General features: G+C 35.8%; 1 protein-coding gene and 1 long non-coding RNA gene across 2 annotated transcripts; both read right to left on the reverse strand.

The window, feature by feature from the left end:
* Positions 1-1299: 1299 nt before the first annotated feature.
* On the reverse strand, positions 1300-2157 carry LOC148229017 (uncharacterized). Its single transcript, XR_015811674.1, has 2 exons — positions 2012-2157; positions 1300-1508 (listed from the first exon to the last, which is right to left on the reverse strand). It is a non-coding gene; the product is annotated as an uncharacterized LOC148229017 (long non-coding RNA).
* Positions 2158-10011: 7854 nt separating this feature from the next.
* Positions 10012-14319, reverse strand: LOC148229018 (uncharacterized). The gene is made up of 2 exons (XM_088200359.1): positions 12987-14319; positions 10012-10128 (listed from the first exon to the last, which is right to left on the reverse strand). The coding sequence occupies exons 1-2, from the start codon at positions 14262-14264 to the stop codon at positions 10084-10086; spliced, it is 1323 nt and encodes a 440-aa protein (XP_088056485.1). The 5' UTR covers positions 14265-14319; the 3' UTR covers positions 10012-10083.
* Between the last annotated feature and the right edge of the window lie 1135 nt (positions 14320-15454).

The following is a 15454-nucleotide window of genomic DNA, read 5'->3' on the forward strand; positions in this document are numbered from 1 at the left end:
CAAACGGTATAATTCAAATTGATTACCTTGAAAAGGAAAAAACGATCACGGGAGTATGACGCAGATTTGAAGCGAAAGCGACCGCACTTGTCAAATTAAAAAGTGCTCTTCCACCATGACACAAATCGAAAGATGCAATGGCAAAATTTTACGAATTGGTTCCTCATCCACCATATTCTCCTGATTTAACCCCATACGACTATTACTTATTCCCATACTTGAAAAAATGGTTCGGTGGTGAGATTTGGGTTTAATGAGGAGGTCATCGCTGAAACAGAAGCCTATTTTAACAATATACTTGTGTATATTGTTTCGTATGCTCTCTCAAAATCCACGACTACTGCTCCAATGATTTCGTTAGTATCCTTAGCCAACAACCGATCATAATAGTCTCAGTGGAATGTTTTTCTCTGAATCCTAAATGTTGCTCACACGGAATGTTTTGAGAAAATATAAAATCGTTTAATTATTTGATTGCTACTTCTTCCATCATCTTTTCCATACAAGGCAACATGTTAATTCGTCTCATTTCCTCTATTTTTTATATTCGGTACCTATGATAGTAGGAATCTTTAAAAAACAGGTATTTCTCCTTCGAATTTATTCTCCTTATTAAGTATTTCCCACGTTTTTTTTAATTATATTTACATCCAATTAATCAGTACTGTTAGTTCCTATTTTTTAATTTACAAATTATTTTGTGAATTTCTTCTAAAGTAACTGGTTAAAATTTACATGTCTCATTATTGTATTGTACTAATTTATTCAACTGAGGTATTGAATTCAAAATCTCTTCTATACTCTCAATGTAGTGTGTATTGATTGTTTCTGCTATCACATGATGTATATGTACATATATACCTTCATCAATCTCCATATTTATTACGTCGTTTCTCAGAGAAGGATTATTATTTTTTTATTGTTTTCCACGTCTTATACGGGTCATTTCTTATTTCATCTACTGACTTTTTATACCATTCTTAATGCTTTGACTGGCATATTTGTACATTGTTGTTATATTTTCCGTTTTTCATTTAAAACTTTATATTCTACACGTTGTTTTTATTTTTGTAATATTTCATTTCTTTTTTAATTTAAAGAATACGATCCGATTTGATTTCGGGCAACAAGTTTGTTAGGCTACTACTACTACTTTCTTACCGAAAGTAGATTTTTTAAGCTAAATAACACTATTTACTTTCATTTAAAATAAATCACTTAATTAATAATTTTTTTACAATAAACCTTTTTTGAGTGATAACCTAACAATACACAAATTTAAAATTAAAAACAGGCTTGTATTTTTCGGGTTAGAATTTAATTAATTAAAATAATTTAGATTTTTATTTACAAATTACTTATGCATATACGTAACCTTTTAATCACTCGGCTAAAATCTATTTTGATGGCTATGTGATCGAGCCGATCTTGTGTCATTGAATTCCTCTGCCACGTTTTCAGCAAATTCCCTAATCTCTTGAAAGATCTCTTTGCCTTCGAAATAGTGACTGAAATTGTGCAAAATAATTTAAGGGCAACACATGTATTTACAAATAACTAATTTCTGACAAATAACTTTTCAAATGAAGAGTTATTTGTCAGTATTTGTTTTAAGTTTAAAAATTATAAGTAGTTTAAGAACTTTTACAAGATATTTTTTTGGGTTAGGTTTGAAAATTAGCTAAATTAAATTATTTAGGTGTGACCGAGAATTTTGTGCATCGAAATAGAAGTAAACTAGCAAACCAAGGTTTACATATTTTACTATAGACATCTATCAGCAAAATGAAAAAATAATTTTGCTACTTTTCAAACCTAAACACGCGAAATATATATACTTGCTTTATAAATAATTATAGAAAATGTAAATTACTAATATAATTGGAAAATATGACACTTAATATTTAAATCATATTAACATCCGTTATATATACAGACAATCTGTCAACATTAAACTGACCTTAAGGTTAAATAAAGTATGGATCATATAATATAAATACTGAATACTGACCGTTAATTTATACTGATCGATGTGTGACGACCAAGTAAAAATAAACGAGGTGACGACGGGTGACAATTAGACACAGACTGGTAATAAGTCAGCAGGCCGGTCCCACAAACGGCGTAGAGTTGCCAGTCGAGAGAATCCGTCACATCAGTGCTACCAGAGCGCCTGCAAACTTTGGCCATAATAAACCAGAATAAATACATATTAATACTACAAACTACAATACCACAAAAAAATTATTTCAAAATTGACCACAAAAATACGACACGAAAAATAATCACTAAAAAGAGTTTCGTCGTCTTCTCACCCTTTAAACTGCGTGTAACTGTTAATAACGAGTTTAACCAGTATATAGTAAGTATAGAAAAAAACGCAAAAGTCGCAAGTATTTATTCAAGTGCTCTGGAGTCGTTTCAAAATTGAACTACTTCGTTCTTAAGTTAAACGTTACAGTTACACTATAAGTAACTTTATTATTAAAAAAACTTGTTTGTGTAAATATAAAAGCCAGTTTTTAATTACATTTACTAATTAGAAAAAACAAAATATCGACCACGCAATCTGTTGCTTTATACCAAAAGTGGACAGTGAGCACAACATGCGCTTTAAAAATATTATTATTTTTAAGACCTATATCTATTTTTATTTAAAAAAATTTTTTTTTTAAATAAACAGTTTTTGCTCAGGATATTTTAATAATTTTCCAAAATAAAGTAATTGCAAGAAGTTTTCACTATTTTTGAAATCCACAAAAAACTTGAAAACATTTCAAATCTATAATAAACTAACATATTTAAAATTCTTAATAAAATGAGAAATATTTTTTAATTTTAAACAAATATTAAAATTTTATTCTGCAACTTTACAATTTAAATTAATGTTTTACAATTTTGCGTAGTTTCCTTTCGAACGGGTCAGTAAATGAGAATCCCACAAAGCTATGTGTTTCTTATAATAGTAGTTGTTAATGACTAAACTTTGCGCGCTGTCATCGCAACAGCGTGAATAATACTTTTTTGGAGACTGCCTCTTTTTGATAAAAATGTTTTTTTTTAAGCGAAATTTTAAAAATTCTTTAAAAAAGTATAACTTTTAATTGTTTTAAAATAGTAACGTTTAACAAAATTTATTAACTCATTTTGTCTGTGTGAAGAAGCTTTAACAAATCCACATTTTTATGTTATAATTAAGATCCCTTACAAATTAAAAATATTTTTCTAAAATTTGAAAAAAAATATTTTTAGAGCTTGATAATTATTATAAATGTATTAATAAGTGTTTTACAATTTGAATCGATAAAATCAATTGAGTTGTTTTTTTAAAATCGGGATTTTCCTTACTGGCAAATTTGCTTTCATATGGCAACTCTTCTATCTGTCAAACGCACGTCGCGCACAACTAAATGTTATTGAATAAACAGTGAATTGTATTATAATCGCGGTGCATTTTTCTTACACAGTGCTAATTGAAGATAATACAAAATGACGTAGCACTTGGAATTAAAGACAAAATAAACACTTTAAATTATGAGTGTGCTGGTAATGTTTGGTTATGTGTATAATCAAATATTAGAAGACAAACAGCAGTTATTTGCCATTTAAACATGTACATACCATAGTTAATTAAACATACTACAATGGTATGATTAGCATACCTAGTAGTAATAATAAAAAATCTCATATTAGTGTAAACAAAAAGTTACATTTTACCCACTATATAGTATCGTTGACGGTTAATTTTCAGAAGCAATGAAACATTTACGTATGGCAAACAATTAAAATATGACATATTGCGACAACTTTGAAGAAGACGAGAAGAGATGCCAATCTACGTGCGTTTAAATTTGTTCTTGAGTTGTCGTTCAATTTAATTAATGTTAGTAGTAATAATGTTTTAAATTTTTAACTCTCGATAAAGGTCTTATTGTTTTAAATTATTTTTCAGAAGCAGTGATAGAACAATTTGATGATCTATATGGCGACTACGTATAATTGGTACGTATCATATAAACGAAAAGTGAATCATCTCAAATTTAAGTCATTGTTAGCAAATATTTTCTTTTTATAAATAACATACTTTAACATACATAACTTTGATGTAACTGAATATCCTGAATTTGGCTGTTCCGAAAGAGAAATGATTGCACTAAAAAACCATGATGTAGATACATATTTTGCCACATTGGAATTAAAAATAACCCACTCTTAGATATTATGGCTATCGATTAATCCAGGGGTGCAATAACATATCGCTTCCGGACGCGCATAACTTTCAATGAAACATTCTCCGTTCAATTCTATACTCTATAAATCGTAACGCTTTGTAAGAACGGTGTGTAACAATACACGTAAACAAAGGAATTATAATAATAAATAATAATAAAAATAAAAATTGAATTTGCTCCGATTGATTTTCGAGCCGCCGACAATGCGTTCTGTTGTTTCGACCAATCAAAAATAAGCATTCAAATATTCAAATAGCTTCGACCAATGACAAATAAGCATTCAAATTCAAATATACAGTACCGTGACAACACTTTTATTTAATAATAAAATTTTACTACGCGACAATAATTTTCATTAATTCGTCATTTGACTGAATATAAATAATCGGATTGCAAATTAACTAGGTCTGTTATAACTATGTTAACTTAAATATATACATAATGTGTTGAGGATTAGAAGAATACATTGATTAAACTAGATAAACAATCTTCGAGCATTCAAATATTCAAATAGCTTCGACCGATGAAAAATAAGCATTCAAATTCAAATAGACAGTACCGTGAAAACACTTTTAAATAATTATTATTTAATAATAAAATTTTGCTACGCGACAATAATTTTCATTAATTCGTCATTTGACTGAATAAAAACGAAATATATACATAATGTGTTGAGGATTAGAAGAATACATTGATTAAACTAGATAAACAATCATAAAATAATCTTCGTAATGAAATTTTCAAATTTTGAATTCCCGGCAACGGGCTCCGAGGCCTAAAAGTGAGTTTTTGCTTTTATAAATAATCGGATTGCAAATTAACTAAGTGTGTTATAACTATGAAAATTAAGTATATACATAATGTGTTTAGGATAAGAAGAATACATTTATTAAATTAGATAAACGATCATAAAACAATCTTTGTAATGAAATCTTCAAATTTTGAAATCCCGTCGCCGGGCTCCGAGGCCGAGAAGTGAGTTTTTCTTTTATATTACATAAACATTATCATTGCTTTCCGATTTAATACACATATACGTTAGATTTTAAGAATTTTAAATTAACCAGTTATGTTTTAAACATGAACGTGTAATATATCCTTAGTATGTGAGGATTGAAAGTTAATGTCGATCAAATCGGCGCTGTCGGACAGCTTATAAATGTGTAGTTTCTTGGATGTTATCTAATAAACGACATTTTACAATGATTATAAATATGTGATTGCATACCTGGAATAATCGATAGCCAAAATATCTAATAGTGGGTTATTTTTAATTCCGATGTGGCAAAATATGTACAATTTTTGTTCTGTGCCATCATTCCTCTTTCTGAATAGCCAAATTTAAGATATTCAGTTACATCAAACTTATGTAGTATGTTCTTTATAAAAAGATAATACTTGCTGACAGTGACTTCAACATGAGAAGATTAACTCTTTGTTTATATATACCAATTCTACGTTGTAGCCATATAAGTCATCAAATTGTTCCATCATTGCTTCTGAAAAATAATTAAGAAACAATAAGACTCTTATCAAGAGTAAACATTGAACACATTATTACTACTAATATAATCCATAAATTAAATTTAAACGACAACGGAAGAACAAAATTGATGGATGTACTGTAGAGGATTAAACACGTAGATTGGCATCTCTTCATCTTCTACAAAATTGTCACAATATGTCATATATTTTTTATTATTACTAGCATTGTAATATGTTTAATTAACTTCGGTATGTATACCTTTAATTGCCAAATCACCGCTGTTTGTCTTTTAATATTAGATCCTGGAAAGTCAATAGTAATTTTGTTAGAATTACCGTGTTATATTATTCATTTATAACCAAACACTTACAGGCACACCCACAATTTATAGTTTTGTCTATAATTTCAAATGCTGCATCACTTGCATCATCTTCAATTGTCACTTTGTAAGGAAAGTGCCGCGATTATAACATAATTCGCAGCGGGTGCAGCGGCATAGCGAGCGCTTACCAGATGTGACAGAAGAACTGTCAGATGTAAGCAAATTTGGGAAGTCCCGCGCTTGAGAACGAACTAAATTGATTTTAACGATTTAAATTGTATAACATATATTAAAATATGTATAAAAATCATAAAATACTAAAAAAAATGTTTTTTAAAATATTTTTTTAGTTTATAGATTTAAAATATAATATAAATAATGTGGATATGTATTAGCTTCTCTATACAGAAAAAATATGTACCTAAATTTTGGCGAACGTTGGCAATTTAAAGTTTTAGTTTTTAGAGAATTTTTAAAACTTTGTTAAAAAAATATTTTCAATAAAAAGGGGCAAAGTTCAAAATAAGTACTATTCATTACCAACTAACTACTAAGCGCACAGTATTGCAAAAATCCCTCTTACTAACGCCTTTGAAAGTAAACTACACAAAAATGTATAACACTAATTTAAATATTTTTTAAATTATAAAGTTTCAGAATAAAATTTCAAGATTTATTAAAAATATTTTTTTCAACATTAAAAATATTTTCTATTTTATTATGGATTTTAAATATTAATAATTTATTATAGATTTTAAATATCTTTAGTTTATTATTAATTTTAAATATAGTGAAAACTTTTTACACTCATTAATTATTAAAATATATAATGCTGCGCAGAAAAACATTTACTTTAAAAAATATGTAAATCAAAATATTTTTTAATCAAAAAAGACAAAAGTTTCAAATTTATTAATATTTTTAAAGCGCACTTTTGGTCTAAAGAAACAGATTAGGTGCTTGATATTTTTAGTTTATTGTTTCTTTCTAATTAGTAAATGTAATTAAGAACTGACTTTTATATTTACACATAAAACATAGAAATATTTTTTTTTAATTATAAAGTAACTTATGGTGTTACCAATAAACTTTTTTATTACGAAAATTTAAATTTATGATAAAATTGTGTTATGCAGCGTTAAAACTGGCACTCAAACACCTAAAATACGCTAAAACACAATGAATGACTTATAATCACTCACATTGCACTAACTATATATGATCGATTGTGTTGTTGCGTTAGTAAGGTGTAACAAAATATTTTTTCATATCAGTAATATTTTTGAGCGGATGTGAAGCCGATGCTATTTATTATTATTATTTATTAAACTGTAGACCTACTTTTAAATGATACAAAATGTTACGTTTCAATATTATTTTTTATGTTGAAAACATTTTGATATTTTTTGTTTTATTAATATTTAGTATAGTTACAAACCTATTTTAAAAAATAATACAACGAAACCTCTTTGTAACGAATACCGAAATAACAAAATTCCCAGTATAACGAATCTTTAATTTGTCCCCGAAAAACTTGCATACAAAATGTTTTCATTATAACGAAGACCAATCTCAGTATAACGAAATATTTTGATCCGAATTTAAGAATGACGTTGCAACTTTACACAATATATCTCCACATTCAGTTCGTCCTTGACTTGGTGTGTGACAGATGTGTTCAAAAGCAACATTTACAGGTGTTTCGCTGACCCTCAAACTTTTTTTATAAAACATTTTTTTCACAAATTTTATTGTTTCATACAGTATCCTTAAAAATGGGCAAAAAACTATTTGTCAACCTTATAAGAGGTTATTTTGATGTTGTAGTAATATGGTAATTAAAAATAAAATATATCATCTTCCTTACATTCAATATAACGAATTTTCAGTATACCGAAAGTTATTCATTGGTTCCGCGAGCTTCGCTATATTGAAGTTCACTGAACAATTTTTATTTTTTTATTATCTAGCTAACTCTTAAACATATTCATAAATGATATACAATATTTAGATTTATCGTTAAATAATTTTTAAATCTAACGTTAAATAATATAAAATCTTTTTTCTGGAATTATTTAGTGAAGTCTCCAATTACTAGAACCATCAACTACTCGAGTATCGAATATTAAAATTTTAAAATACTCGAGTACTCGAGTACTTTCGAGTATTTACCAAATGTACCAAAATAGCTATTATTCAAATTCGTGCTCATATAAATAAATAAATAAAATACTTAGTATGTTAATTTTTACAATTATTTTAACTTCAGAAACATACTTTTTAAAAACAATAGTGCAAAAAGTGTCTCGAATTTAATATTACTGCTAACCTTTGGTTTTATTATTCCCGTTATGGAAAAAACCCTTTCCGTTGCTGTTGATGTTGGTCTTATTGTCATTAACGCGTTGGGTAAGGCTTCTAATTTATATCTGTTCGCTTTTTATAGATATAAAATTTTTTGAACTCTCTTTTTATGTTCTCTTCTTTCATTCCCTTCTCTGCTTTTCTCTTATTTCCTTTGACTATTGACAAAATAGTATTTTGTAATTCTTCTTGAATAGATTTTTTTTCTTAACAATATACATTATTCTACTCCTTCTGATTGATGCGAAGAATTTAAATCTATATCCTTCGAAGATGTATTTGGGTGAATCCCTTTCACTCTAGAGCTAAACGGTTCGCAAAGAACTGACTTTACTTTAAATGCCTTTAAAACACACAATTGTTTTGATTTATATTTTAAGCTGAGGGATCAGAATAAACAATTTACAACACTTTACGCTACAACTGCATAGTCATAAAACCTAAAAAAAATTTTTGTTGATATTTCATATTGTTCATTGCCATAAATTAGATAAGTCGGGACTGTCGAACAGAAAACACAAAAGAAATTTCTCCGTCGTACCCACTAACATAGCCGACGACCGGAACTATGCAACTATAGAACTATGTAAAAATTATACCTGATAGTAACCACTCTAATTCGGGACTTCGGCCAAATAAAAGCAAGACGTTAACCTTTACCGGACCGAGTTAAAGTTATTTTTGTTTCTGATATATTTCAAATTTTTTTAATTTCGAGTATTAATCGAGTAATTTTCACAATACTCGATTATCAAGTACTTGGAAAATAGACAAAAATACTCGAGTATCGAGTACTCGATTACTCGAATTGGAGACTCTAGTCAGGTTGTAAACCTACTTTCAAATGAATTGAAAATGTTAAGTAGTTTTTTATAGTTGAACCATTTTTTTAGCATTGAAAATCATAATATATAATGTCTAATTTAAACCATTAAATTTTAAAAAATATTTAAAAAATCTGAACGAAGCAAAAATTATATTTAAAACCCAAAAAGTTGAGGGTCCGGTATACGCACACTCGCTAGCTTCGGTATCTCACGAAAGTGAGGTACTGACAGCTAGTCTAGTTAAATTATCCTAGGGATTAATCCAACTTTTGATTATGAAGTTCGCGGCACGATGTCTGAAACTTTTTCTTGAATATTTTTGTGTTAGTCTCATATTTATCTTTCCTAATCATCATTACAAACTATAACGAAGCTTATTCGACTACGTTTATGTTAAGTGACACTCAGTCATTTCTGGATATAATAATTTGGAATGTAAATAGGTAGAGGTTAACTGGAACCCAGACGTATGAGTCTGCGGTGAACTATTGGAGTACCCTACTGCGCCACAAGGTATGAATCCCCGAGGCGACCGTGTTTTAAGTGTTGGCAACAGTTGTTAGAGGTTGTAAACAAGGCAGAAGTCCTGTGGTGATTCTTGTTAACTCTTCTGTAAGTCTCAAAATGCCTAGCATGGGGGACCGATCGACCTGATACATCGCTTGTTTTGAAGCAAAAATCTATATTTTGTTAGACGTTAATTTTCGTCTAGTTTCGTCGTAAGTCCGTCGCTTAAGCCGCAGTGCCGAAATAATGTCCGTCTTCTACGGCGAGCGCCAGTCTATTCCACCCTGCCACCCTCTGACCATGACGCTCGCCCCCTCCCTTAGCCATTCCTTTGGGTTGCGCGCGTCATACTTTTCGCCTTGCTGCTCCGTGGTGTAACAATCGGCCATCCTGAAATAATTAATGTCCACATTAATAAAATACTTAATTACTCCCACTTCTCAACCAGCACCACACATTCCTATCATCCGACTGGTCTGATGTCAGAGTTTAACTTTCCAACAGATCAATCAGATCCTGTCTCCCAGACCTATTGATCTCTGAATCAATCGAATCTCCTCCAGACGAATCTCCTGTATGGAAAGCTCCGCTCTGGTAACGTCGCAGGGCATCAACCGCTACGGTGGCTTTAAACCGTTTGTATCCTCTAACACCTTTGAGTGCAACAATTTGATACCTGTCGTTACCTAGAACCTTAAAAATTTTGTAAGGACCATCAAACTTGTTGGCCACCTTTCGATTGATACCCTTTTCCCCTGGAGCTGTAGCTGCTTGACGCCATAGAACCAACTCTCCCGGCTTATACTTTGTTGCAGCCTTCCTTCGTTTGTCGTATCTCGCTTTCATACTAGCTGCTGTGCTTCGCAGAGTTTCAGCTGCTTTCAGTCGATTCGATTGCAATCGTTCTCGTCCCGCCTCAGCAGTGGTATCTCCTGCTGATAATCCTGCTAGTCGTCCGCTCTGGTAAGAGAACATCAGATCTGCTGGCGAAAACCTAGTGCTGGAATTAATGGTGTGATTAATGCCCCACACTATCTCAGGTAATTGTTCATCCCATCTAGCTTCCGCACTTGCTGTTGCTGTAATAGCCTCGATAATGGTGCGGTTGGGTCTCTCAACCTGACCATTGGCCCTCGGAGTCGCTACAGCATTCATGACATGCTTAACCTCCTTCTCCTGCAAAAAATTAGTAAACGCTCTACTAGTAAATGCTAAGCCCTGGTCAGAAACAATACGTCGCGGATAACCAAATTCTGCAAACACCCATCGCAGGTTTTCAATCACTTCAGCTGAACTCAGGGTGCGTGTGGGTTTCACAATGGTATATTTTGTGAAACCATCTACTATCATTAACAGGTAACTATTTCGTTTCACACTTTTCACAAAGGGTTCTAAATGATCTATATGCACTGTATCGAAAGGAACCGCTTGCTTCTCATAAGGATGCAAAAATCCTTCTCTGCGCCCATAATCACCCTTATCATATGCACAATTCATACATGCTGCTGTATATTTGCGCACAAACCTTCTCATCCTAGGAAACCAATAAGTTCTATTTATTAGTGATAAACATCTGTCAAACCCCGGGTGGCCAATCTCATCATGATGCTTACGCAAGAGATTGAACTTTGCCATTGCAGGAACATAAAGACGGTCTCCGAGAGCGGTCTTACGATATAGACGACCGTCCTTTACTATAAATTCCTTCTTAATATGCGTGTCAGCTTGTCGATGCTCTAATGCTCTGATAATCTCCTGAGCTTTTTCGTCCTGCAATTGTACTAATAAAAACCAATCTGCCTCAGTACCGTCGATCAGATTGACAGTTGTAGGATTCCGACTCAAGGCATCCACATGTCGCATCTTCTCACCGGGACGATATTCAACCTCCATATCGTACTCTTGAATGACTAACCACCATCTAGCTATACGAGGCACTAAATCTCGTTTCAGCAAAGTAGCCCTAACTGCCGAGCAATCAGTAATCACCTTGAAATGTATACCCAACAAATACACCCTAAATCTCTTTACAGATTCTACCACAGCTAACGTCTCCAGTTCATAGCTGTGATACATGGATTCAGCTTTTGTTGTAGCTCGACTAAAGTACGAAATAACCTTCAGCTCGCCCGTCTCCTGTAACTGAAGTAAAATACCACCCAGGCCCAATTTACTGGCATCGGTATGCAATTCAGTCACAGCCGTACTGCGATACGACGCCAAAATTGGCCTGCCTACTAAGTGACGTTTCAGCTCCTCGAAGGCGTTTCGTTCAGCGTCACTCCATGTCCATTCGACATCTTTCGCCGTGAGCTGAGTTAGGGGCCTTGCTATAATCGCAAAGTTTTTCACAAACTTACGAAAGTAACTTGCCAAGCCGATAAACTGTCTCACAGTGTGTACGTTAGTCGGTGTAGGAAAATCAGACACTGCTTTGGTTTTCCTTTCGCCAGGTCTTATTCCCTCACCGCTTATTTCGTGCCCTAGATAAGAGATAGAATCTTTCAAAAAGGAACATTTAGAAATGTTCAACTTGAAGCCAGCCCGTTCAATCAACGTCAGCACACGTTCCAACAGAGATAATCCCTCCTCCACAGTTGCCGAAGGGATTAGAAGATCATCCATATAGGCCAGAATTTCCTCATGCTGCATTCCTCCCAGCATACTGTTTACAATTCTCTGGAACACCGCTGGCGAATTAGCCAAACCAAACGGGACGCGCAGATATTCGTATTGCCCGTCCGGCGTGATAAACGCTGTTTTATGGATTGAACCGGGATGCATTGGAACCTGATGATATCCCTGTGCCATATCTAACGTTGTGAAATAAATTTTCCCACCTAAGCGATCTAAATGGTCAGAAATCAACGGTAATGGATACCTATCCTTCACTGTGGCAGCGTTTAATGCCCTATAATCTACACACAACCTAAAACCACCGTCCTTTTTGTTAATCAACACAATAGGACTCGCATAATCTGACTGGGATTCTCTGATGACTCCGCTGTCCAACAAACCTCTAACCTTTTCCCTAACCCTTTGTCTTTCCGCATAAGACAGACGGTAAGGCCTATAGTATACCGGAGTATCGTTAGCGAGTTTGATCTCCATCTCACCCAAGTGAGTTAATCCTAAATCACCCTCACTGGAAGAGAAACAGGACAACTTACTCTTAAGGATTCCCACCAATTTCTCCATTTCGTCATCTGCAATATCCCCCACATCAAGGTCAGAATTATGAATTGAACTGTTGTTGTAGTCTTAGCTGATATAGGCTCTTTGAGTTGCGCTGCTCTGCATTTCGTCGCTCTCGCCACTAGTCGTCCCGCCTTCCAATGAAGCTCTTCGCTGCCCAGGTTTGTCATCTTAATTCTCACGTCTGCCGACGCTTTCAGTATGCCACTGGGGATTGCAACCAAGGATCGGCCGTCCTCGAACACTTTAGCTCCCATCTCGTACTCTTCACCAGTTTGGGCTTGGTCTATAGTGACTCTTATCATCTCAGTGACTCCGGCTGGAATCGTCACATCCTCAGATAACGAGACACGGTGCCTTGTGTCTTCAGCCTCTAGAGATAGTTGCCTAAATATGTCCGCGACGTCCCCTTCCTTGATCAGGACCGCCTGGTCGCCCCTCACCACCAGTGACACTCCATCCTCCGCTAACGCCGGCTGACCTAGAATCATATCCGTATTTGAGATATCACAATGAGTAACCAACGCCTTCATATTTATGTTGACACCATCAATAGTCAGCGTAAATTTGGCTAGCCCATCTGCTCTCCCAAATCCGCCTCCAAAACCTCGGAGAATAGTTATCTGCGGCTCTACCTCTAGCTCCAACCGAGTCGCACAATTTGCTGCCAACAAATTATGCTGACATCCTGTGTCTATATATACATTTACATCACGACCGTTCACCTGCCCTTTTCTCCTGTAAATGAGATCTAAGTCTGTACTCACCAGCCTGACATTCACAGCCTTGCTCACCTTTGAGGGCTGCTGAGTTGGAGGTTTATTTTGAGGACAAACCGATGCATTGTGTCCTCTCTCTCCGCAAGTCCAACACCTAGTCCTCTTTGGCTGGGGACAGTCCTTGCTCAGATGGTTACCAAAGGTCTGGCAATTGTGGCATCGGACTCCCCTTTTTAGACGTTCCTGCTCCGGTTTATCCTCAGCTTCCTCGCTGGGGCTCTTCCTCCTCGGCTTCCAGCTGGTGGGCCTAGTCCTATGCCGCTTTTCCCTGGAAGGTCCTGCTCTGGATGACTCTACTCTGGAAGTCTCTGCCTCTCGAAAGCTCCTGATCTTGGGCGACTTATAAAAGTCCAGTCCGATCAAAAACTTCATATATAAAGAGTCCGGAGTCGAACAACGACATGCCAATGCGTTCGCCTTAAGTTCGTCCGGAATCCCATCTATGATGCAGGACACCGCCCAACGTCCCGATAAATGGCACTGGTCACACAATGCCAATTTATCGTCGTAGTATTCGGTCATCGTCTCTTTGGAGCTCTTAGTCCGGGCCATTAGCTTCTTGAGCAACGCCGCTGGCTCTTCTCGTAGTTCGCAGGCCCTCTGAAGTCGAACTTTCCACTCCTCCCAGGTCAAGTCGTAGCGTTGTAGGCGATTGTACCATCGCTAAGCCGAGCCCCGCATCTTATCCTGCAAAATACACGTTTTGTTATAATCAGTCCAGCCATGAATCTGCCCCATTCGGTCCACAGTGGTCAGCCAGTGATCTACTCGAAATGTAGAGCACTGTGGATCGAATGGTTCGAGGATTCCGCTCGTCTCCGACGCTTTATAACTACAATGCCCTGCACTTGACGCGTGAGACACCTGCTCGGTCTCCTGACGTCTACGTTTAACCGACTCCGGCCTTACCACCCTCTTGGGGCTCCGGTGTCGCCTAGTCCGCCGGCTAAACCACGACTCAACCTGCTTCATGAGTCGGGTTTTCAGCGCTTGGGCGTCGTCACGGTCACTCGCAGCATAGCTCGAGTCGCTCTCTCCGTGACTCTCCTCCTCGACATCCATCTCCAAGATATCGTCTGACTCCTCCCCATATATGCAGCTCGAGTTGCTGCTGCCTCTCCGCTTGGCTCCAGCGTTTTTGCTCCGGCTGCCTCCAGCGCTCCCGCTCCGGATGGTTACAGCGCTAACTTTAGCACTCGCACTCCGGGCTGCCTCAGCGCTCCCACCCCGGATGGTTCCAGCACTAGCTCCAGCGCTCGCACTCCGGGTGGCCACAGCGCTCCCACCCCGGATGGTTTCAGCACTAAATTTAGCGCTCGCACTCCGGGTGGCCCCAGCGCTCCCACTCCGGATGGTTCCAGCACTAGCTCTAGCGCTCGCACTCCGGGTGGCCCCAGCGCTAACTCCGACGCGTTCAGGCCGGATGCCTTGCACCCCTCCGACGCGTTCAGGCCGGATGCCTCGCGCCCCTCCGACGCGTTCAGGCCGGATGCCTCGCGCCCCTCCGACGCGTTCAGGCCGGATGCCTCGCGCCCCTCCTGCACTGTCGACGCTGCCCGCGCTGTCACTGTATGCACCGCCGACACTCCCGCTACCGCTTTCGTTGTTAGCCGCCATCTTGTTTATTTACGCGTCCCTAGTAACAAAGGAAATATTAAATCAACGTTTACGTAAATACTTCCTCGACAGTCCTGAACGACGCGCAAGTCGCCTGATCCCACTTCTGATTTGTTAGACGTTAA

Source organism: Plectrocnemia conspersa, unplaced genomic scaffold (assembly GCF_051122295.1).
Source record: "Plectrocnemia conspersa isolate PC_06_02 unplaced genomic scaffold, ASM5112229v1 ptg000012l, whole genome shotgun sequence".
Taxonomy (NCBI): Eukaryota; Metazoa; Arthropoda; class Insecta; order Trichoptera; family Polycentropodidae; genus Plectrocnemia; species Plectrocnemia conspersa.

Excerpts from the sequence above, each read along its gene's own strand:
- LOC148229018 (XM_088200359.1), bottom strand. The coding sequence starts at position 14,264 with ATGGCCCGGACTAAGAGCTCCAAAGAGACGATGACCGAATACTACGAC. Across the intron at positions 10,129-12,986 it reads CAGCTAAGACTACAACAACA|GATGGCCGATTGTTACACCA; the intron begins GTTCAATTCATA and ends TAATTATTTCAG.